Here is a 26106-nt window from a genome sequence, read left to right as displayed (position 1 = left end):
CAACTCGTCAATTTTTCATTTTATATCACTTTGTGCATAATAATTTGAATATTAAATTTCAAAATAATAATGTGAATAGTACGTACTTGACATAATTACGTTTCAAACCGTGCGTGAACATGAGAACCAAGGTGTTTTGAAGCTAATAACATATCGATAAGTTTTAAAATGTAGCAATAGAAGAATTTTAACAATTATAAACGTTTAAAATCGATATAAAATAAAAAGAAAATTTGCAAACATTTAAAAAGTGGATAAGTTGAGAATAAGTCATAGCAGAGAACCAAGAGGGTGCTGAGAAGAAAGGATATACACAAAGTTCAACCCCGAACCAGAGCATACGCTGAACCATAATGTCACTGTTTAGTTTGCATATTTTAGACGAAAATTCCAAAATTAAAATGTCTCTAGAGAGAATGCTACACAAAAGATTTTTTTCTTTGGTCAACTACTTAAACTCCATCGTTGAACAAAATGGGTTTGCAAAAGTCTAACAAAATGGGTTTGCAAAAGTCTCTGATCCCATTTCTTGATCCTAAACTTGATTATGAGTTGAGGATTTTGTTGATTCCAGATATCTTCTCCCCTGTTAGTTCCAACATCACATTATCAGAGACCACGAACCAAAGTACACAACCAATAAATTAAAAAAAGAAAGACAGATTACGTACCTAACACGTCAACTTCATGCAGCGAAGCTACTAGGTTATCTTCCTTTTTCTTGATCTCAGATCTGAACTGTTGTACACTGTTTAAAGTGTCTACAATTCTCTGTTCCTTTGTCTCGAGCTCAGAGCGAAACTGTTTTACACTGGTTAACATGTCAACAATGCTCTGTTCCTTTGTTTCCAGCTGAGAGCCAAACTGTCTCACACTGGTTAACATGTCAGCAATAGTCTGTTCCTTTGTTTCGACCTCAGAGCCAAACTTTCTTACAGTGGTTATCGTGTCTGTGATGCTCTGTTTGACCTTACCCAACTGATGTGTGATAGAGCAAGTTTGAGAGTGTCCAAGCTCAGAACCAGATCTGCGATGGTGGCAAGAGGGTTCTCCTTCTGCAGTGGGCTTCTCCATCTCACCATGAGATTTATGGAGGCTGTGGCTTTGGACTCGAGATCGCTTGCGTGCCTGAGTCTCAGCTTCTGCAGGATCCTCTTCATGAGGAAGTGAGAGGTTCAGCCTCCTCTTAGGTGCACCTGTTTGCTCACGGTTGGAAACTTCTGCGGCCTTCTGTTTATCCTTGTGCTGATAGGGAAGATCAAATGACAGTTAACCATCTTACTCCCAACATCAAGAAGAAGAGACAAGTCAGACACAAACCTTTGACGATTTTGATGCCTCCACAAGATACCAGTTATGATTTTTTAAGTCTAAAGTTTCTTGATCTCCATCCTCATAGACAACCTGTTAACCAGCATACAACAATAAAATAAAAAACAAACAAGATATATATTTATATAGAAGCCTGATATAATTTGGCCTCTTACCATATGTCTCTTTCTGGAAGGATCATATGAAGTAACTTCACCTCTATAATACCTGCAGTAAAAATGTGATATAGCTCATTTACAATATAAAATGCAACCAGATTCAGCACATAGCAGAGAGAAAAGAACGCTTACCTTTTATCAAGTGGCCACCAGACTCTGATTCTTGATCCAACTAAAGTTTTATCATACTTTCGGTCATCAAATGCCTGCCAGTGAATTAAATCAGAACGAAGATTTAAAATAGAAAGAACTCGATCAGAGAACGTGAAAGTAGTACGGATAGAGGGAAAAAAAGAAGAAGAAAATACATAAGCATCACAGAAAGGGAACATGTACAGTGATAGGAAGCTGCAACCATGCATAGCTACCTAACTATTTTCATATGGCAATTGTAAAACATTATTGTTTTCCGCATTTCTTTATATGACCAACAACAGCCAACAGTTACTATATGTGAGTGAAACTAAGAAAAAAACATACTTTCTCTGTGTCTAGACTGTGTTTTCTCTTTCCGTTTGTATTAGCAAGAGTTTTCTCTGATGGTTGTTGCTTCACTTCTGTCTTTGACTTTGAGACTGACTTTCCAGAGGAAAGGATTGTCTGAAACACAATTAAAGTACACTCGTAACCAGCACAAGGACAGGGAAGACAGCCATGTAAATTACTCAAATACAGGTCAGGGAACATCTTACCTTTTTATTATCACCCAAAGAAGTGGGTTTCTCTGACTGCTTCGTTGCTTTTATCTCAGAGGTGCTTCTCTTTGTAGGAGGAACACTAGGTTTGGCATTACTAGCAGAAGCTATCTTCTTTCCAGACTCCTTTGTCAGTTTAGCAGTAGCAGCAGATGGTTTGGCCTCCATCGAGCTTTCCTTTTTCTTCTGGTTCACAGCACGACCAGTTTTCTCATCCAGACCACTGTTGATAGCATTGCTGTCAAGTTGTTGAGGCTCATCATCATCTTGCTTCTTTGGTTTATCCTGCCGATTAGAAAATATACTTAACAAGGCATGTAAAAAAAACTGACAGAGAAACAAACAGGTAAGAGAGAGAGAGAGAGAGAGAGTGAGCTTACACTGGATGCACCTTCGCATATGAAAGCCACCACATTACTATACTTATCTAAAGAAACGCCTGATGATTTCACTGCTTCAGCAAGATATGTTTGGCACTTGCTAGTACAGTTTATCAGAACTTTTTCTGCCAACCTCCGTGATATTGAGGGAACCTAAGGGAAAAGAAGCAAAAGATGCATACATATATTGGTTGCTGAAATAAAAAAGAAAAGAGTAAGAAGCTATCCATTCATCACCTCATCAGTCTTGTTAAGATACTGCAGAATTGGTGCAAGCAACTTTGGAGGCAAATCATCGCTTTCTTTTAAAACATGGGTCATAATGTTCTCCATATCCGAAAATACTTCCACTGGATGATCATCTCTGGGAATGAAATGAAATATAAGCAACACTCAAGATGTGAAGCAGCAGTGTAGCCAGTTATGAGCTTTTTTACCTTAGGGCCTTGAGAAAATGGTGGAACATCTCAATACAGAGTGCACCATACACAGGATCCAACATCAGATAAGAGACTTCGTACTTAGCCACAGTGTTAAGGATGGAAGTGCTTTTGGTATAGGAGAGACTATTTTTGTCATCTAGATGTTCAAATGATGATACAACTAACTTCAATACTTCCTGCCCCCAAATGGTTACAAAAGAAAGCTGTCAGTGACCAAAGCTTTTCAACTACAAAAAAACAAGAATGTAACTTACCCTCATCTGTTCTTCGTCAACGTATGGAGCAGCCGGAGCATTTATTCTCGTGACCTGGATGATGCAGGAAGCGACATGGACTCTCACATGGACATTCCAATGCTTGAGGAGTCTTTCATCGACTAATGCTTTCTTCAACGGAGAGAGTGCATCCTGAATCGAGCTAGGAGGTGACTGTTCCACCTCTAACAAGCAGATGAAAAGTTTCTGCATACAAAAGGAACGAGCTTTGAGAAGAGAACTCAACAAAATCGAAGCAGAATTCAACAAAAGATGTTCCAAATTTTTTATTTTTTATTTTTTATTTTACTTGATCCTCCTAGTTATAGTAATGACAAATTCTACTAAAGTTGTCTTCTTTGGCCGGAAAGAGTATAAAAGTTGGGTTCTTTGGAGAGAATGTAACAAAAGGAGCTCACGTCGAGAAGGTGAAGAAGCGTATCAACTGAAGAAGGTAGAAGAAGAAGAGCTTTGCCAGCTTCCAGAAGGCGCTTCTCGAGCTCTTTTGAAGAAGTCGACATGAATGCTAGCTCCTCCTTGACTCTCTCGAAACCCTAAACCGGAGAAGAAGGGACGAGAGTTTCGAACGGTCGCTGAACAGCAATGAGGAAAGGTGGAAACTTTCTCGGTCCTCAGCCTTTGTTTTAATGTAATAAAGACTCCAACTTTTCACGACAATATAAAAGCATACATTTGTCTTTATATGCAGATATTAGTAACGTTTGTTGATTTGTTCGCGACTCGTGAGGATTAACGACGTCTTAGTGCGATCTAATCAATGATTTGGATGTTTGTTTGTTTTGCAGTAGAAAGTGTTACTAACGCTTTATAGTTAATCATTTTCAGTATCACATGTAATAAAATACTGAATAAACTAAAGAGTACTTTTTTTTCTAAATCAGAATTCATTAATTATTTTCACAACTTAAAGATTACTTTACTAAACATAGACTTAGAATTGGCGAATTGCTGCGATTCTTCTTGAATAGTCTGGATACTCCCGAAGAGTCACTTTGAAAGTCGCAATGACTTTGGGGTCAAACTAGGACACGATGAAATCAAAGGTTAAAATCTTCCGAAAAATAATGTTTTGAGCAAATACGAACCAGAAATTTCGAAGAAACTACGCCGCATAAGCCGAGCATGTTTAAATAAAATTACGAGAACAAACTTCGTATATATCATTTCGGGAAAGGAATGATAGAGATTCAATCCAAACATGAAATGATCGGAAAAAGGTTCTTGCGGAATTTTTTTTGCGAGAAATAACAAGTGTTACAAAACAATCTTCAGAAAACAAAGGATTAGAAAGTCTACGCGGAAGAACCTTATAAGAAATATATAAGATAATCTTCCGCAAACAAACTTTTGGAAAAAATCTTTACGAAAAAACTTGTGTAAAAAGAACGAAATAGTTCTGAAAGTCAGAATCCAAAGCGATCAACAGAGGGGATGGGAACAGGAGAAAGGCCTCACCACTCATGGGACCCACTTCTCTCTCCTCTCTCCGTGCCTCATCGCCCTTATAGTATGCCCTCGTAGCCCAATGGCCTCTCTCCTTGCCTCATTGCCCATCTAGCATGCCCTTGTTGCCCAATGGCTTCTCTCCTTGCCTCATCGCCCATCTAGCATGCCCTCGTAGCCCAATGAGGATCCTTGTTTCCCTTCAAGCTTCTTCATTGGTCATGAAGCTCCCATCATGTTCTCCTTTGAGTCTCGTTCGAAATGTCCTTTGTTTCATCGCAATCAGAGTTTCCGTTGAGATTTTACAAAGATAACAAGCAAGATGTCGTTTTCTCGTAAAAGTTAAAGTCAAACATCGAGTCGAGAATGGTTAAACTAAACACCATCGAATTTTTGACTAAATGACTAACGAAATAAAAAACGTACCGCAGATAAATCGACGATTCTCCGAGAAAAATCATAAAAACGCATAAGTCGTAAAACGGTCTGAAACAACCTAAAACACGATGAAAGCTCACTTATGGTATAAAATGAGAACTAGCCCGGAATGCGAGGACGTTTTACTCGACTTGGATGAAGACAAAATGAAAGATGGATAAATGTGAAGTTTCCAAAATAAATACAAATTCTGGAAAGATAAGGAAAGATATCCACAAAATGATAAACTCGAATCAAGACGGAAAATGAAAGTCAGCTGACCTTGGATGCATATATAAAGAGGACCTAGACGAAGAACGCAAAGGAGACAGAAAAAATTCTTAGGAACTTAGCACTTAGAGCAATTTCACGCAATTTCACGCAATTTCGTTTTTGTTATCGAGCTGCGACTCAACTAGAATTAAGGTTTTAGGTAGTTAGAACTAAAGAGCTGCTGAAAGTTCTTGCGGCCAAACCTTTTGCAACCTGTTGTAACAAACGCAACGCTCCTACACAAATTCGAAAGAAGATCAACTTTCTCTTTGCTCTCTGTTTCGTATTGTTTACTTTGTTTTTCATTCATAGTTTGATAATTTGTCATTGGCTTCGAAAAAATCCAGATCCTCAAGGAAAGTTGATAATTCTTTACTTTCCTCCGTTTACTAAAATTGGCATTGTAAACTATGGTTCCCACAGTTTGGCGCTAGAAGGAGGGGGCTTGGATCAATCTTACATACAGCCGAAAAAACGCTTGGTCAAATATGACGGGAAACACACAAGACGATCAACCAGATCACGATGACAACATCAAAGTTGACAACATTGATAACACAACTCCAGTAGCGTACGCTCCTGCGGCCAACGGGATGCACACGCCACAGCAATCGATCAAAAACCTGGTCTCAACTCTTGTACAAAAGTCAAACGATCAAGATAAGCTTACGAGTTCTCTGTCTAAACACGTCGAAACCCTAACGACGAGAACTAGGGATTTTTTCCCATGCAGAGCTATGAGAATCCGCAGTGGAAGGAGACTCAACTTCAAGAATTCACAAGACGGGCCCGCCAACACGTACAAAAATCCATCAGGTCAAAACCCCGATTGTAGAACCTAAAATCTACACTAGGTATTTGATAGTGATCGGGGTTTGATCTAGGGAAGACAAATGATGTAGGCAACGATATCTCTAGAATACAACGATGTTAAACAGTTTCCAGTAAGTAAAAATGGACTTTATTGATGAATAAGATCGAGTACAATGAGTTGAACTAGATCGAGTGATACAAATGAGATCCGTAAAGAAAGAATCTAAGATTGGGATGAGAACAAGGTCGATGTAAGTGTGTAGCTCTCTCTAGGGTTTTCAACGTGTCCTTCTTTATGTCCGTTCTCCTTCCTTTATAGTAAGTCGACCTCGTGATCTTCGTAACTGCTCCACGATCTCTGGGACTGCTCCGCGATCTCCGGGACCTCAGAGTCTTCATTTTCGAGCTTGATTGCTTGCTATGGGCTTCAGTTCCTTACGGCCCATATCTTTGATCGCGGCCCATTAATGTACTGACCGAAATTGGGTCCAACACCGATGAAGTCACTCTTTTCGTAACGTGGCAAAACATGAAAAAATCCCCCACCTCTCAATTAAAATACGGGAGAAAACAAAGTCGAGCGTGTCAACTTAGACGCCAGCGTTCAGTCAGACTCTTGGGAAGAAGACGCTGATGTACACCCAAGGAGAACAAGAAGCCAGCCGACTCAGGAAACTCATCGTTCGAAAAAACCATAACAGAAGAAGAGGACAACATCTTCTGGGTAGAACAAGAAAAACTTGCCGAAGAATAAGAACAGAGCACTCGCAGAAAACGTCGACAAGCTCGGAAAACGTCGACAAGCTCGGAAAACTACAGGCGATGATCTTGATGAGATGTACGATCTCTGCAAATATATCTCAAAAACTACTGCAGGTAAAAGCCGTGAAATCGCAGATTCAACATGCTACCAGCGCTGCACCCGAGATCGACAAATTGCTCGAAGAGGCTTAAAAAGGCCCTTCACCTCCTGTATCACGAGAAAATAATCTCATATCTTGGAAGAATAAGATCCTTACGTACAACAGAACCACCGATCACAAAACGCATATGCAATTCTCTCAGATCGCGATGGGAAGGGACATACTTTGGGAGCGCAAAAGAGACACGCGTTATTGTCTCCTCTTTGTCGAAAATCTCCAGTGAGCAGCGCTCTAATGGTTTTCTCGCTTAAAGCGAAATTCCATCGGAAAATTCTGCCAACTCTTCTCGGCTTTTCTCAAACATTACTTCATGTTCATGGATAGAGAAACGTACGACGTTGAACTTTTGAACCTAACTCAAAGAAGAAGAAAAATATTTACGAAATTTCATGAATATGTTCAATGCCGCAATGTCAATAGTTAGCGGGATCAGAGACAAAGTGGCTTTGCATGCACTAAAGAAATCGCTCTGGTACAAGTCGGAGTTCAGAAGCTAGGTCGCTCTCGAAAAACCACGCACAATCCAAGACACAACATCAGAACCGAAGCCCAAAAAAAAGACTCCTCGTAACGACAAGTATGTCCATCATGAAAGTGAAGATGTCCAAGGAGCGCATTACTACGCCATCGACTCCACATCCAAACCAGGAAGAACCTCAGGAAATATTTGGACCCGAACATGTCTTTCGAAAAGAACGCCTTCTGCGAGTTTCATCAAACTAAAAGCCACTCTACTACAAACTGCACAGTTGTCGGAGCTAGGTTGATGACAAAATTACTCGAATGAAAAATCTCCGATGTACAAGCATAAATGATCTCGTTCGTGATTGTGATCGTCCGGCAAATTCCAACCAATTACCTCTAATGGGAAACACATCTCAAGGTAATAGAACATGCGAGAACGGTAAACGCGGAAGAAAGCCGGACGACGGGAGAAATAATAACAGCCGTCGCAGAATTAACATGATCATCGGAGGATCACAATATTGCCACGACACCATTTCATCGATAAAAGCTTACCAGCAAAAAGCCAAATCAAGCACGAACTGGTCTCCGCATCTCAATCTCTCGAACGATGTAATGGCCTTCGAAGATCAACTAAATTTATCCTAAATATAGGTAAACATAACAAAATCATAGTTCCTTTTAAACATAATCATGAACTATCTATTTATATATATTTTCTTCTTCACAACCTGTTCATTTTTTTCATTAATCAACTAAATTTATCTTAAATATCATTGATAGATTGTTTGTTAAAAATTGTTCATTCGTGGTAATGGTTTAGGGATTGAATATACGTTTCAATTATTCCCTATATATTAATCATGGTCCATATAAATATATATTATACTTTTTATTAAGCTAACTATCAAATTGATTAGTAGTTTACAAAATAATATTTTTTCTTTCCTTAAATAAAAGCTAAAGAATTACCAAATATGATTAACATATATATTAAAATTAATGATTATGAATAATACATATTTTATAACAATTTTTGTATCTTTTTTCTTTTTTTTTGTTTAATTTTATATTATTGAAATAAATTAAACGATCACATTAAGCATATAGTAATAAACATTTATATTTTTTCTTATATGTTATATTTTAAATTTTTTAAAACAGCTATAAATGATTAAAAATGGTAAAAGTTCCAGATTAAAAAAAATTGTGATTAATGGTTTAACTTTTTTTTGTTCAAAAAAGATACAAATGATCATAAATCGTATGAATATGCAGTCTCACTAATATATATTCTTATTATATATATATATATTAATATCATTTAAATTAAATTATGTACTATATAAAAAATATAAAAATGTTAATTTCAAAATTTACAGTGAAACATTATTGAGATGTTAGTATTTTAATTTTGAAAGTTTTATTGAAAAATCTCACATTAAAATTTTTGTGATTAACAATTTAAATATTTGTTACATCAAATATACAAATATTAATAAAATCATATGAGTAGGAATTGTCAACTATAAATATTTATATTAAATATACTATATATATATATATATGTCAATATCACTAAAGTTTAATTTTATATCATATAAAGTAAATAAATTGATTGTTTTGATTTATGTGCTTACTCTAATCTATATTTTTATGTATACAAATTACTTTTAAATGTGAGAAGGAAACAGATACACTAAAGAAGAGGTCATGTAGATAATGAATAAAGCCATGACTGACCATGTACGCCAAGATTCACCGAACGATGGACAGACTCTTCTACTCTCTCCACAACAGCATTGCTTGGATAAGCAAAACAATGGAGGAGCTGCAGCATAAATTGGAATATACTAAATGGATTATTCAGAGGCAGCAAGATTACATAAAGAGGTGAAGAAGCAATCAAGAGCTTTGTTGGTACCTGGTTCAAGATGAGCAGAGAAGATGTAGACATTTGTTTCCCAACAAGTAGTCACCTACCTCCATACTAGTCAAACAACCTCCAAAACATCAAGCTAAATGACAATAACAAAGCGCTTAATTGGAGGCAACCCATTGGTAAGTTTTATTTAAGTTTTCATTGTCAGTTTTACTTATTTTCGTGTTTCCTTTGTTTCAGAAAAAAGTATCCAAGGAGACGATTGCTCTGAGCATCGACCGATGAGACGAGTCGATATTGATCAACAGTACACCACCGCCAGCGTCTCCTCGGAGTGACATCTGTGAGTGTCTTGACCAAACCTACATAAGCTTTGTTGATTGTATCAATCCATTGCACTCCAACCGCGCAATCATTACCAAGAAGTATTTGTCTCGAAGTCAGTTCTTTAAACATGTGAAACCAATCCTTCCTACACGTCATGTAGTAAGAACATCCAGAACCAATCACCCACTTATTATGACACTGTGTATCTTTTACCGATAGTGCATCATCCTCTCAATAAAGATCTATCACAACCGATGCTTTAGATTCTTCGCCATGCTTCTTCTTTGTAACATAACAGTCATTCCTGGTGTATGCCTGCTTCTTTCAGAACCAGCAGGTAATTCTAGACCCTGAGCTTGATCTAGAACCGACCCTAACATTCCTCACAAGATCTTTTTTCTCAGACTTGCCTCTAGCATAATATCATTCACCATCTCCATGTGAAACCCTAGAGGTTTAAAGATCTTGATCTTTAGACCTTGCAGAACCTGTCACCTCTTCCAAGGACAATGTTTCCTTGCCATACTTAAGCGTTTCCTTGAGAGAGCCGAAATGTGAAGGTAGCTAATTCAACAACAGAATCACCTTGCACCTCCCCTGACACAGTTACATTCACGCTTAACAGGTAAGACACAATCTTCAGAGCCATCGATATTCCCATCCATATCCTGAGTATCAACCTTCTTGAAGATATAGAATTTGTGCTCCAAGTGAATTCTATCCGGTAGAGTCTTGGAAAGGTAAAACATCTCCAGTGTAAACCATGAAGAACCAGCTGAAGTACACAACTCGATCTTCCTTAACACATGATCTCCCACACTGAGAATGATCAGATTCATCGCCGTCTCTGATATTTCAAGCCTTTCAGCTTCCTCTTTCACCAACCTCTCCCTGAATACATCTTTGTGTTGCTCCTTCTGAATCGCTAATACCGAAGGTGACGTAGACTCTTCTAATGCATCCTTTAAACCAAGGACAGACAAATGTGCTAGCATCCACTTCTTCCACAATGAGAAGTTTCCCTTCTCATCAAACCGCTCCACCTCAATTCTTGCATTCACCATTGACAACCACCAACCTGGCTCTGATACCGCTTTGTTGAAACCACAATGGCAAGAATAGTTTTGACCTTAAACCAGAACCAAACACACAAACTCGCGAGACACTCTCTGACATACTTGCTGACGTAAGTTAGAAAGTATAAGTTTGTAGAATTATGGAGATCAGAAGAAGAACGCGGAATAAACATAGAAGATAGACACAATAAATTGGTTACCCATGGTTCACCTAGAATGGCTACGTCTCTAGGGCCTAGCAAGGAGACAATTCACTATAATCTCAAGTACAAAGATATAGCACCTCTCACTCTCTCAAACCTAACGGCTTGCTTGGTGTGAAAACACACACAATAATAGAACACACTAGCTCCTCCAATAGAGAAGGAGTCTATTACATTAACCTATTTCAATTAGGGCATTCTCCCATTTCCATTAACCTATTAAGAATATTTCCAAAATACTTGTAACTTCCATAACTCCATGAAAATAATATTTTCAGGATCCTCTCAACTTCCATAACCATAAAAGTGACATTTCTCTTTCCTAATATGACGTCATTGTCTTGGTTTAAGTTACGCGATCTTGTTTGATTTCCATACCAAATCCTGACGAAGTCTCCGATGGATTCCTTGACGCAGTCTCTGACACAGTCCTCGACGAATCCCAACAAAAATGCCATTCCTTCATGTCGTTCATCGCCTAGTCGCTTCTGTACCCGAGTGTCCTCACCTTGAATCACTTTGAGGTACACATGTTCAAGCTTCGGGATTGGTTCCTGCATAAGTAGCGAGGAACAAACAGTTCCGAACACATTCTCATCAAGACACATCAGAAAGTCATGGACCTTGTCTTTCTCCCATTGTGCCCTTAGAGTTGCACTGAACTTGCATTTACATCCATTGCAAACACAGCTCAGCATTGGACGGTAACACGCCAAACTGTCCCAAATCTTTGAAAGTTTTCCAAAGTATGTCTCGATCATGAGACCAGCTTGATGGCAGTTTGCAAGTTCCTTCCTCAGATGTGTTCCAACAAGTCTATAGCAAGCGGTTTGTGTGAGATGTTCGATCGCAGCCTTTGATCAATCGTCAGCTTGATCACGAGACCAACAATGCATTGATGGTCTTCCAATCTTCATAGTCCGATGAGTCTTTAGCTGGCTGGGGAAGACTCCCATCTACAAATCCAAATTTCTTCATTGAGCTCAAAGCAGTCTCAAGGTTGATAGCCATCCTTGTAAAAAAGGATGTGAGATAACACTTCTGGGATTGTCTCCTGCGGTGAGATCATGCGGCGAGATCGTACGCCTTTGAATCTCCATCGTTGGTGCCGTGAGTCCAGATCAAGCAGCTTAGTTCTCAGTCATGTTGTTATCAACCATATCGCAGAACCAAGTTTTCAGTCGTTTAGAAATCGAAAAGGAATCGAGACTAAGAAAACATAAAAATCACAAAACTATTTGTGTCGGCTCTGATACCTTATGAAATAGTTGCAGAGAATAGAGAAGGTTTTCTTGTGTCTTATTCACATTAGAGATCAACTCTATATATACAACTTGTACAGAGTAATCCCCAACTAACCTAGCTATAGGAATATGTAAACATTTCTTACAAGGAAGATTTTGTATTAACTATCGTATATACTCCGATAGATACAGTGCCGATATCAGGAACTTGAACATCTCAGATTGCATTTAAGGTTCGTTGTGCATGCGTTGTTGTAGAGGAATATGGGATTGCATTTTCATCAAATTGGTGTCCACCACCTGCTGAGTTTCAAGCCAATCAAGCTTTAGTAGCAGCACTAGCCATCTGTTGCAGTATTAGTATTCTCGAGCACTGAGATAGTACCAAAATTATTATTACTTAAAATATGATACGCCCGACGATTTTGTTGGGTTTTCATAATATTTCTCACGTACCTGCCAAGATTCAAACAATTTTTTTTTTTGTTTTTTTTTTAGAAATAGATTCAAGCAAACATTTATATTAACAAAAAATATTACTTAAAATATGATACGCCCGACGAATTTGTTGGTTTATCATATTATTTCTCACATACCTGCCAAGAACAAAACAAACATTTTTTTTTTGTTTTTTGAGAAATAGATTCAAACAAATATTTATATTTAAAAATAGAAACTACCAATATTAGATTGTCATGATGGTATCTAATTTAAAATATTATCCCTGTTCCTATGAATTAGTTATTTCTTGCCGCATTGTCGAAATTAATTTTTTTATTTTTAAAAAAGTGCATATAGAAAGTACTATTGATGAAAAAATGCCAGTTTTAGAAAAAAATATCTACTTATATATTATCATTTTAAACTATGAAAATAATTTATACAAAAATAGTAAAAATAACTTTAAACATATTTTTTCTAACAAATATCTTTTTGTGTGAATACTACTATATTTATATTTTCAACTATTCAAAAAATAAAAAAACTTAATAATAAAATTATCATAAAGATGTATGTCACATTGTATTAATTTTAAATTTCAGTAATATATGCTGTTTTCAAATTTATTTTTATTATTTGTTAGAACAATATATATGTATAAAATGATTTTTAACATATATTCCGAACATTAAAAATTGAAAACAATATATATATATATATATATATATATATATATATATTATTTAAATTAAAAATATGCCATTAATTGAAGTCACTGCCACTTGAGGAAATATTTCTACACCACATTTATATGTAAATATTGTCTTATACTAAATGGTCTAGCAACTCTATTGTGGATGTTTTATCTGTAAAATCATGTAAACAAATGTCAAATGAACATAAAAATAATGATTATCACTTATTATCAAATCAAAATATTCAAACTAAAGTCGAACGTTAAACAAAAAACCGACCACTAGTGTAAATATGAATAAGGGTTTTCAACTTTAAAAATTTTCCAGTCATTATTATATAGAGAAATAACATAATTAGTGAGTCTGTTAAGAGCACCTCTAATAAAGAGTTTTATTGTGGGTTCTTATAATTAAAAAAATAATAATAATAATCGACAGAGAAGAGAGAATTTAGAGAGAAATTCTAGTATAAAGATATTTTAAAATTCTATTAGAACTCTATATGACACATGTATACTATATATTGGTTGAATTTTTATTTTATAATTAATTTCAGTTATCTAATTATATATTATTGAAATATTAATATTTTTTAAAAAAGAAATTCCTTAGAGTTCTTATTGATAAATATTGCTCTAAGGCCCAGAGAAAAGAGATACAGGGAAAATAGGCCCACGAAGTAACACCACGAATTATCTTTTGCTAAGTCTTTTATGATAAAATTAGGGTTTTCAACTTTTAACGTTTTGCCAAAGATGAGGAGAGATAGAGAAGATGGTTACACTGAAGTTTCTTCTCGAGGAGAAATGTTAGTCTCTTTCTCTCTTATCCAAATTTTTGATTCCTCTTTTCAAATTTATCTTTGACTTGTATAGATTGTGAGTTTGCTTTTGAGGCCTATCATTTTTAGGTTAAAGTTTTCTTTGACTAAGCTGTTTTTGATTCTTCAGTCTAGTAGATGCAACTTGATTCTTTGAAAAGTTAGTAACATGTGTTTACGGAATGCAGAAACGGGCAATCTCCAACCATTCGTGATGCACTGCATTATGTCAGTGCGGTGAGGAACACTTTTCATTACGACATAGGGAAATATGAGACATTCCTTGAGGTCATGAACGACTTTAAAGCTCAGAGGTATATTACCTACCGGCCTCTCGTCTCTTCCCATTTAGTTTGACTTTGTCCTTTTCAATACAGTTCAACAGAAGGTATTCGTGTATTGTTGATTTTACTGTGTTTATTCATGTTGGTTGCAGAGACGACCATAATGGTGTCATTAAAAGAATAAAAGTTTTGTTCAATGGTCACAACGACCTAATATTAGGTTTTAATACTTTCTTACCCAATGAGTATACAATAACCCTTCCGTTGGAGGAAGAGAAACCGAAGAGCGGGGTAGGTTTCCAAGATGCTTTCGGTTTCGTCACCAAGATTAAGGTATGTTATGTAATGTACGTAATGTGTAAATTACATACTGAAGTAATGTTTGATTTTCTCTTATCAGTTATGATTTACTTTAATTATTACCTTTGCAGGCAAGGTTCTCAAGTGATGAACATGCGTATAAAAGGTTTCTAGACATCCTGAAGATGTATCGAAAGGAAAGAAAGTCCATCATTGATGTCTACGAAGAGGTATATATGTTATGAGGGTTAAATTTATGAACTTTCTGCCTCCTATCTTATTTGTTAGAGCGCTAGTTGTAGTGCACTTCTCTGATTATCGTCTGCTGTGTAGGTTACTATTCTCTTCAAGGGTCATGAAGATCTGCTCGTGGAGTTCCTTAATTTCTTACCTAATTGTGCTGCAATTTCTGACATGCTTCCAAGGCATTCTGATAAGGTCAGTCTAGTGCATTTTGGCCATACATCCTTTTCGCTATGGAACTAAATGTCTCATTTTTCGATTGAGATATTGATACATACTCTTAATTTCTGTGTAAGGTGGAAAACGGTGATGAAAAGCTGGTTGTTTTCTCTGGTGGTAATTCTACTGGAAGTAGGTATTCTGATGGCTTGTTACATTCTACTGAATGTTCTATAAATACGCAATTGATATCTTTGTGATATGCACCCTTCATCTTGTATACTCCTGTTATGTATCTTAATCGTGTATACTATAATCATGGCCAGTCTTGTCTTTGTTAACGGCTTAAGTGGTCCCCCGTAGTTTAAACCTGGTTCTAAGTTAGTTAACTTTTGCAGAGTCCCTTGCTAAAGAAGATCAGTGAGGCTATTTGAACGTGGCAGAAAATGGGAGAATTCAAGATCATCAAAGTGGTCAAGATGGTGGAAGAGATACAGATAGAGCTGCCAAAACAGCTAGCAGTGTAAGCCAAATTATTGCCTCCTTCCAAAGGATGTGAGTGACTCTTTTTCCATAATAACATCGTTTTACTACACTGGAAATTACGGCGTTTTTCAGTTCTCTTATAAAATGGTTGGTGTTTGCCCATGCAATATCCATATGATAATTCTAAAAGTGGTCTTTATTAAGATACAATTTAACATGATGTTTTTTTTTGTTACCTAATCGTCGTGCAATCACAATGTTCTGAAAACTGGACCGTAGGATTAACCCCAAGAAAAACTCTACATCACGTGTTAATCCATTCTAGCCAGTTTAAGTGTTAACTAATTAAGTTTAGCACATATAATTTTAAAATTTTTAAACGTAACACATGTAAAATTTATGGGATTTAGTAGATCATTTTTTTTTTAAATAAGCTTTAAAGATCAAAATTTTGTTTCCATAAGATCCATGGCAATATATTATTTTTTTAATGAATGCCAAATTAGTCAAAGACCAAAAATATTTTACAAAGAAAAACTAAATTTGTAGTCCTTGCTTATGCTTTTCTTTTCCTATCGTTTGGATCAAGAGAAGCCAACATCTGCTTGGCAATTTGTTTCACCATTCAGGGCATCCGTGTTTGCGTCCCCATGCCTTCTTGCATTTCATTCCCGCCAAATGATATCAATTGAAATTTGGAAGACATCTCTGATGAGCATTGCCAGCGTGTTACTACAAGAGGAGTTTGAGATGTTATCGATGATATACAAATTAAACATCCCGAGTTGATATATGGAAAGACTTAAAAGAATTGATTTGCCTACCTATGTCACCAAAATTGACTTACTTTTTTTTATCACACATCCGTTTGGAACTCCAGAGTTAACCTCTGTTTTTCCATCTCATCCTCAATTGCATTGAGCAATTTTGTACGATGTCTAATCTTGCGTCGGTTTGTTAGCGTGGATGACACATTTTCATTTATTGGGATGCCCAGATCAATACATCCCTGGGATCCAATTATATCATGTAAGCAGCCAAGCTGGGACAAACATCGAACCCAAGAGATGTTTGCTCCCCGTTACTTTAGTAGCTTTCACACTTCCACGGACCACTCTGTGTGTCCCGAACCGCCCAAAATTAGCTCTTGCATATGAGATATGTTTGTATTCATTTTACCCAAAGAGAGGGTTGCAAATCTCCAAATAAGCTTAAGAAAACACACTCTACTAACTTCCTTGAGGCGTTTTAAACCAATTCCACCCTCTTCTTTTGGACAGCAAACATCAACCCAAGATAGTTTTTCCTTTCAGTTACTCAATGTTGGCCCTGACAACAAGAACGCTGAACATAAGTTGTCAATCTCTTGAAGAAATTTCCTAGGTAACATGAAAGCAATGAGCCAGAATGTGTCATACTTCCAATAACCGAGCTAAGAAGTTTGCATTCTCCGTCGAATTCTCTCCAACAAAGGCATGTAATCCATCAGACTCATTTGCTTTGTGCATATGGGAGTCCTAGGTACCTTATTGGGAGATCACCCATTGCAAAAGGACTTTTTGCCTCCATTCGATGCCTCACAACATCTTGAATTCAAGCCCAATATATACTTGATTTCTACATGCTAGTATTCAGACTAACGATCTTTACAAAATGGTCAAACACTTCCAAAATGATATCTAACGATTTTATTTTTCCATCAGTAAAGACCATAGTATCATTGCAAATCTCAAAAAGTTAGACCAAGATTTATACAACTGGAATGATAACCGAAACTGTGATCATAGCTGCCATATCAAGTAACTTTGATACTACATTTACACTGATCACAAAAGTATGGGGGATAAAGCATTGTTGAATCCTAAATCCGGTAACAGCGATTAGAACGTAAATTAAGTAATCAAAGAGATTTGGGACCAAAAGTTTGGCCAATATGAAGTGTAAGCTACAAGCCAAAAAGAGATACAAAGAACAATGAACTCGTCGTCCTAAGGACTAACTCTTCGTCAAGGCTCTCTCTCTCTCTCCCTCCCTCCCTCCATGTTTATGCAACTGGGTAAATCCTGAGAAATTGAGTGTTCATAAAAAATCGAAAATAATAACCTTACTCATTTCGGGAGGAAGATCAATAACTGGTTTTGTTATTGATAAAAAGAACGCTGTTACTGATTTAATTAAAATAGATACAGTTATAAAATAATCAGTTTTTTTTAAATAGGTCCAGTGGCACAAATAAATAATATTCAATGGTATACTGAAGGGAAAAAATAGGAGTGATTCTGTATTAATAATATTGATTTTTAGTGGCGAAAAGAAAAGGTTGTAACCAAATACTCCTAATAAATTCAAACTTGATTGAACTTCTCTTTTATTATTATCATCTCTTAGGAACAACGTAACACACCAATAATGGCAGAACAAGATCGCAATAACAGGAGCAACACGATACCAATCATAGGATCTGAGTTTGTTCGTCCTCAGCCTTCAGATCTAACCATCATCAGAGACACGGTGAAGCACGCCAACAGAAACAAAGTATTCAAAGTCAAAACGCCTCTCTCGGTCTCCACAACAAGAGGATTTTGCTTGATCCTAATGACTCTCCTATCGTCACCATGAAAATGAAAGTTTTATTTAGTTTCTTTCACCACCCTTATTTACATTTTCTTTTTTTTGTTTACCGGTAGATTTTTTTGAGTTTGGTTATGTTTTGGGATTTGAATTTTATGTAAAAGGTGACTAGTAAGCACGATCGATGGCAAGTGTATAGAGGAAGTAATTTAGATGATAAGATATTCACGGTTAAAAGATCATCATCGGTCCAACTAAAAACAAGAGTTGAAGTATTCTTGAAACAACCAGACAAAAGAAGTGTCTTGTGATTTCAATATTAAAGGTCGGCTTACGAAGCGTGCATGAACAATCTGTAACATCCCGCTCCTTTGGGCGTCCGACCGGGGTTGTCGAACGGTAGTTATGGACACGTGTATACTCATTTTAGACAACCCTACGTGTCCCGTTACTGGTCCCAAGAGTTGAAGGATGCATTCCTTCTTTGAAATACCGTCCACCCATATCCACATACTTCTACTTACAGTCCTGCGCACAGGAGAAATAGAAATGAAGGGATGAGCAATTGAGATTACTCAGTGAAGTGACTCTAAACCAGCCTCCCCGCATGACACTCTACACTACTCTATGCAGGAAAGAGGGATGGCTAAACACTACAATCATCAATGCAACTTATTCATTTCTATCATCAACATTTTATATGCATTTCTACCAACCTAACGATCAATCACACAATGAACTTAGTCATTGCTACACATAAACTCAACCGACTCAACGACTCGACTCCAGGCAACCTAGACGTAAGGACCTATGGCCGTTTACGGACGTCCCACCTCGTGCTGGCCTGTCCTAGGGTACCTCTTGTTAGGGTACTATATCCCTAGCTTCTTAAATGACTATTCGAGTTGCAGCTCATTGGCCCACCGGCTCTGTCTGCCACCCCGGTCTTAATAGTCAAAATTATGCCACGACTCAGCATTGTCTCGATCTTATGGCGCCTTGCACATTTTCTATCCTGCATTTTGCGGTCACCAAATTTACACGGCCTTTCTCATCACTTTCTGTGGGTACCTCTTGTTAGGCTACTGTCCCACGGGTCACTCCCAAAGGTACCTCTTGTTAGGCTACTGTCCCACAGGTCACTCTCACGGGTACCTCTTGTTAGGGTACTGTCCCGCGGGTCACACCCTATATTAGACGGACCTGTTTTTGGTGTCTCAAGCAATACAAAACGATAACATTTCATTAACTCATCTCATTCTCATTCTCATCAACTCATTCATTAGACGCCACCAGTTCTCGGTGTCACAACAATACACCTTACATGCATACATACATGTACAAATCGACATTCATGATACCATCATATATATCATTCAACTTCATCCATCATTCACATCTGATACCATTTGTAATATTTATCCCTTAAGCGTTCATTTGTTTCTAACAATTTAGCTTTCACTCAACAATCATCTCATAGAATCATAGCAAACAATCACACAAGCAATCATCGTAAACATTCATCCACTTCAACACAAGGCAGTCCATTAAGTCCTTTTAAATAGTGTAAGGGTTCTTATGCAACATGATCCATTCATCTATCAACCTAACTTTCATTATGATCTATCAACCTAGCTCTCAAACAGGGTCTAATCAGACCTAGATCCAACATAGAGGAGTATACCGAACATGAGAAGAGACTGGGTTCGGGTCACCTCACCTTAGCCTAGATTTGGATCTGGAACAAGAGACATAAGAACGACGAGATTTGATCACCACCACACCACACGGCCACCACCACCACCCGCGGCTGCTCGGCAAGGAGAGATAAGGCGGACGGCGAGGAGAGAGGCGTCAGAGAGGAAGAGAGAAAAGAAAAGAGAAGCTTGACGGCTAGAGTTTCCTAGTCTCTCCAAATATCTGCAAGGCTTCGATTCTATTTTATCTGCCGAGAAATAGAGGAGGAGGCACCTCATTTTATAGGAAAATAGAAGGGAACTCTAGGGTTTTTCGCTTTTGGGCCGTTTTGCAAGTGGGCTTCCCTTTTAAAACAAAAGAAATTTATGGGCCAGGTTTGGGGATGTTACAATTCTCACCCATTTAATGAGAATTCGTCCTCGAATTCCGCATCTCGAAACTTCAAAAAGCAAACATCTCAAACCCGGACATGTCCATTGTTTTCCCATAAACAACTTGGCACTTCCAATTCACTGGTCCTCATAACCAAATAGGCCCCTGACATTCCTAGAGATCCAAATGTATTTTTTGATCTCATCCCTTCCCATTAAACCAACATCTTCCATTTCTTTTCACTGCTTTAGTGCGGTATACAACGTCAAATGCCTGATGTACACTGGCACACGATGACACATAACAACCCATGACTTCTGAAGGATTAACTCACATCCTTTATCAACTCTGCACAAACCCAGCACATTAGCATTTGGCAAAATGAGTCCTCCATTGTGGCACTCCAACCAACACGCTACTGATATTAAGAGTTTTCAAGGCTCCTAAGACAAATGTTGTAGTATAGTGATTGTCGAACCAGTTCTGAGGGATATCAAAGCAATGAGAATGCAAGTACTCACTTAATCTAAGTGCAACCGATAATTTAAGAGGTTTCTAAACTAATGATTAATGATAAATGAAATGACTTTCTTTACTAAGGGAAAAGAGAACTCATGGGCATAGGGATTAGACCTTGGGTGATCAAGTTTCGAACTAAGGATGGCAAACGATCAATCAAACTATCAACCTTAAGCTTAGACACAATCCTAAACAAACTCTATGTCTCGATGAATGTTCATTTACTAACATATCTCAAACATCAAATGTCTTTGGTTGAATAACATGAAAGCAATCATTACTAACAGGTCTATTGGCTATCTTAACACCTTTAACAACAAATGTCTTTGGTAAAGTATGTTAAAAGCTTAGGAGAGTTGTCTCAGACATTTCATCAAACACCTTGTGGGTGGGAAATGTCTAAATATCAACTTTTGAGTGGCCAACTCATAAGATGCATTATGAATACTTTACTAGCAAGGAACAAGAATGATCTACACTAAAACATCCTAGAACTAACCTAATCACCCTTGATCTCCCTAACCCATGAATTCAAAAGGTGATTACTCACTAATCTCCATGATTCCTCTTAAACCCATATTGGATTTCAGATTAATCATGTAGAGAAATATATAAGAAATCAACAAGAACACAAAATGAAAACAATCAAATCTGAATCAAAAGAAGTTTTTACTAGTTGTTCTTCAGAAAAAAGATTGTTTTTTCTCTGGTGGCTCCCCCAAGTACTTAACTTAGGTTTAGGCAATCTAAAAACAATAAAACAAATGACCAAAAGGCCCCTGAAATAACATAAAAATCGTCCAATCAAACACGCGGAGCGACATAGCATAGTGCTCCCAGGATGTCGCTCCCGACGCGTTTCTTCGTGTCTCCCCCCGTCAAAACGCGAGCGACTTGAACTGGTCGCTCTGGCTGGGAGTGACCTTGGTAGGTCGCTCTGAGGGGTCGCTCCAGGATGCTCGATTTTGGTGTCTCTGGACGAGAGGACGCGAGCGACCTTGGTGCATCGCTCCAACAAGTCGCTCCGGACTTCGGGAGCGAGCTCTGTGGGTCGCTCTGAGAGGTCGCTCCGGGCTTCATTTTGTGTTGTCTCGCCATGGAAACGCGAGCGACCTCGGAGCGTCGCTCTGGCAAGTCGCTCTGAGAGGGGTATCTCACGATAGAAACGCGAGCCACCTCTCCATGTCGCTCTGGCTGGTTCGCTCCGGGATGTGTGTCACAGCGACTTCACGGCGTCTCTCCGGTGAGGTCGCTCTGGTGCGCTGCTCGTCCGTTAATCGCTTTAAACACTTCTTTTGAGCTCCAAATGTACCCAAATGCCTCCAAGAACTCCATGTGGTACTTCAATACCTGATAAAGACTCATGTATGCAAAATGCAACCTAAACATGGCTAAATCCTAGTCTATATGATCAAAATGCACATGGGTGAATGGATAAAACAATGTAAATATGCAAGATATCAATTCCCCCAAACTTATTCTTTTACTTGTCCTCAAGTGAACTTTCTAGAACTCATAGGAAGAGAGGTTTGAAGGTGGGAACTCATAGCCAAAGGAAACACACAAAGCACTCAAATCAACATCTAAATTCAACATTAGTACACCCTCTCTTATTATACTCTAGCTTCTCTAGGCCTATTCAACTCTTTTCACCCCTACACTCATCATCATGCATTCACACATGCGAATCAGCCAACTCTCAAGTTCATTAAGCATAGCATCAAGTGAATTGTTGCAAATGGTCAATTGGTCCAAATCATTTGGTTGAGTAAGGGAAGACTTTTATTCAAGTGGGTCAAGAGGTTCAAAATCCATGATCTTTTATAGTGGTTTACTCTCAAAACAAATAGCCTTGACATTGCACATAATATATCTAAGAAAGAGACCAACTCATGCATACAATGCTCAATCTCTATTGTTCTACTCTTTTCCCAAACATACACGTTACACTATCACTTCCCAATGTCAAACCCAACTCCCATCTCTCACCAAAAGATCCCAAGAATACTTTACACATAAAACTCTTTTTCTTTGAAATCCATAAAGGATTTTCTCAACTTCTAAACAAATCTTAGCTCTAAACAACTTTGCTAGCCCCCTTTTCTTTCTTTTTCTCTTTTTTTTTTTTTATTTTTTTTTTTTTTTTTTTTAAATATTTTTTTTAATATTTTTATTTTTTTCGGGGGCCAAGACTTTTCATAAACTCGAGCTAGACGTTTATCTATTAATTCCAATAAAATTATCCATTTAAACACAAAGAGTCTATTCTTTTCCTTCGAACTTTTCATGCTTCCAAACCATAGTCACAACACTCACCCCCACCTATAGCTAGACAATAGAGTGCCTAATCTAGCAAGAATGAAGACCACACATTGTCGTTCCCGATACTCTCAACATTATGCACATGTAAGGCTTTCCGAAAAAGGCCTCACTCATCAAATAATGAAAGCTCAAAAGGAGGGAAGAGTTTTGGGAATGGTGTACCACTCGAGTTTGTCAAAAAGATTGGCATAAAGGATGTGACAACTCAAGTGTGTATATCCATGACTCAGTACACAAGGGACCATGAGCAAGATGCATTAAGTTCGTTCAGTTCAAATAAGGTTGTAGTTGGCTTCAAAGACTGAGTTTCAGCAATCAACAAGTTTCAAGAAGAGTCTTCAAGGCTCGAAGCATACAAGTGTTTTTGAGAGGCGCATAAGCTACTCAGGTGCAAAGTAATGTTCTTTACAAGGCATTTCAAATTATTGCTCCCAATGCAAGTAAATGCAACCTATATGCTCTAGACTCTCCTAGAAATGCAAATGATGCAAACTAAATGATTTTTTTTTTTTTTTCAAAGATATATGTATAATGCAATGCATGAGGCTCAAAATCATCAAAGCAAGCGTGATCAAATACTTGGTACCTCCCCCAAACTTAAATGACACAGTCTCTGTGCTGTCAAGGAGAGAGAGATACTCAAAATGAGAAAACTAATATGCAAAAACGAAATGGTATATACAACGGAAAGTAGTGGGTTACCTTCTACGGGGAATGAGTAGAGGGAGATGCTCCCTCCTCGTCGTCCTCAGGTGGTAACTCTTCAAGGTGCTCATCAGCAAGAGTGCCCATCTCTTCAATGTAGAAGACTTGCCCGAACACAGTTGATTTCTTCATTTTCTCATTGATGTCAAAGTGGAGAACATGCCCTTTACCCAAATGGAGATCAATCGTGCCCTCTTTCACCTTAACAATTGCTCCTGCTGTAGCTAAGAATGGCCTTCCGAGAATCAATGGGTCTTGAGCCTCCTCACCCATCTCAAGCACCACAAAATCTGTAGGTATCTCATACCTTCCAATCTTCACAGGGAGGTCCTCTAAGATGCCCACAGGGTACTTCACTGAACGATCAGCTAACACCAGAGAGAGTCTACACTTCTTGTACTGAGTGAATCCAAGCTTCTTTGCAACAGACAAAGGCATCACGCTGACACTAGCTCCCAAATCGCAGAGACATTTCTCAAATACCATAGGTCCAAGAGCACAAGGTAGTGTGAAGCATCCTGGATCCTCTAACTTCTCTGGAACATCAAGCCTCTGGATGATGGCACTGCACTCATGGGTAAGAATCATCATGCTTTCCATTTCCTTCTTCTTTGCAGCTACAACATCTTTCAGGAACTTGTTGTATTGAGGAATCAACATGAAAGCATCGATGATGGGCATTGCAACCTGAGCTTCACTCATTTGCTTCTCAAACAAAGCCTTGTACTTCTCTAGCAGCTGCCTCTTGAATCTACCAGGGAATGGTAGTTTGGGTTCATAGGGAGGAGGAACAAAAGAATTCTCACTTGCTGGAGTAAGAACTTCACCATCTTTCACTGTTTTCTTCTCTTCCCCAACCTTTCCTTTACCTTTGGCTTCCACAATTTTCTCCAAGATTTCATCATTGATTTTCTCATCAACAATCACCACTTCATCATCTAAGTTGATGGCCACCTCCTCACCTAGTTTCTCAGCATCCCTGGTGAGGGTTATAGGAGGTAACTGCATACCACTCCTAAGGGTGATAGCTTTGGCCTCCTTGGGGTTTTGGTCAGATTTTCCAGGTAGAGATCTTTGCTGGCGAGTCTGGTGGTTCATGGAAGCAAACTGATTCTCTAAATTCTTGACTGTAGAAGCAAGATGTGAGAACTTGTTGTTGAGCTCATTGTAGCTCCCATCAATCTTGGAATGAAGGTTCTTCAACTCATAACCAACATGCTTCTCACTTCTAGTCTGAGACTCCAAGATTTGTTTCAGCAGGGTGTCAGTGCTGCTCTCTTGAGGAGCAGAGGAACCAGACGAGGGGTTTTGCTGAGGCTGATAGCTGCCTTGCTGGTTGTTTCTAGGCGGATAACCACTCTGTTGGTTATTGGGATATGATTTCTGTTGGTAGTTGTTGTAGTGAAAGTTGGGCTCTTTTTTGTACCAGCTACCATTGTTGTTGATGAAACACAGCTCTTCCTGACCTTCCAAACCCTCAACCTCATGGACAACAGGTGGTATCTCTTGGCTTGGGTTACCAACAAAGTGCAGCTGCTCTTGGGTGGCTTTATCAGCAAGGAGGATGTCTATCTTATCCTGTAGAGCTTTCAACTTCTTCCTCGTCTGCTTATCATCTGTTCGACTGCCTTTGTCGTGGTCTCCACTGTTGACTGCATCACTCTTTACCATGTTGTCAACCAGCTCCTCTGCATCTTCCTCAGTTCTCCCCAAGAAGAACCCATTGCTAGCTGTATCCAGTCTGGCCCTTTACTTAGGAAGAGCACCACGGTAGAATGTGCTCAGCAAGCTCTCCTTAGAGAAACCATGGTGTGGGCATTGAGCTTGGTAGCCCTTGAATCTCTCCCAGGCTTCACTGAATCCTTCCAAGTTCTTCTGTTGAAAGCTGGAAATCTCATTTCTCAGCTTAGCAGTTTTTGAAGTAGAGAAGAACTTCTCCAAAAATGCTCTCTTGCAGTCATCCCAGGTGGTTATAGAGTCGCTGGGTAGAGACTTCTCCCACTGACGTGCCTTATCCCCCAAAGAGAAAGGGAATAGCTTGAGCTTTAAGGCATCTTCGGACACACCATTGGTCTTTGACAACCCACAGTAGCTGTCAAACCTGTCCAAGTGATCAAATGGGTCCTCTAGAGCCAAACCATG

The 26106-nt window shown here is 38.2% G+C and overlaps 2 protein-coding genes and 1 non-coding gene across 3 annotated transcripts; 2 read left to right on the top strand and 1 right to left on the bottom strand.

Annotated features, from left to right (window-relative positions):
• Positions 1–273: 273 nt before the first annotated feature.
• On the bottom strand, positions 274–3933 carry LOC106404061 (sister chromatid cohesion protein PDS5 homolog C-like). Its single transcript, XM_048760763.1, has 12 exons — positions 3682–3933; positions 3263–3469; positions 3003–3184; positions 2803–2929; positions 2566–2718; positions 2183–2470; positions 1971–2090; positions 1623–1696; positions 1488–1539; positions 1321–1404; positions 672–1245; positions 274–586 (listed from the first exon to the last, which is right to left on the bottom strand). The coding sequence occupies exons 1-12, from the start codon at positions 3781–3783 to the stop codon at positions 546–548; spliced, it is 2004 nt and encodes a 667-aa protein (XP_048616720.1). The 5' UTR covers positions 3784–3933; the 3' UTR covers positions 274–545.
• A 9699-nt stretch (positions 3934–13632) lies between these two features.
• Positions 13633–20940, top strand: LOC106398400 (paired amphipathic helix protein Sin3-like 6). Its single transcript, XM_048760762.1, has 7 exons — positions 13633–14293; positions 14494–14619; positions 14742–14922; positions 15021–15119; positions 15223–15327; positions 15429–15483; positions 15690–20940. The coding sequence occupies exons 1-7, from the start codon at positions 14199–14201 to the stop codon at positions 15713–15715; spliced, it is 687 nt and encodes a 228-aa protein (XP_048616719.1). The 5' UTR covers positions 13633–14198; the 3' UTR covers positions 15716–20940.
• A 4825-nt stretch (positions 20941–25765) lies between these two features.
• LOC125589319 lies at positions 25766–25872 on the top strand. The gene has a single exon (XR_007325507.1). It is a non-coding gene; the product is annotated as a small nucleolar RNA R71 (small nucleolar RNA).
• Positions 25873–26106: the final 234 nt, after the last annotated feature.

The sequence above is a fragment of the Brassica napus genome, chromosome C6, assembly GCF_020379485.1.
Source record: "Brassica napus cultivar Da-Ae chromosome C6, Da-Ae, whole genome shotgun sequence".
Lineage (NCBI taxonomy): Eukaryota > Viridiplantae > Streptophyta > Magnoliopsida > Brassicales > Brassicaceae > Brassica > Brassica napus.
This window is presented reverse-complemented; position numbering and strand designations above follow the sequence as displayed.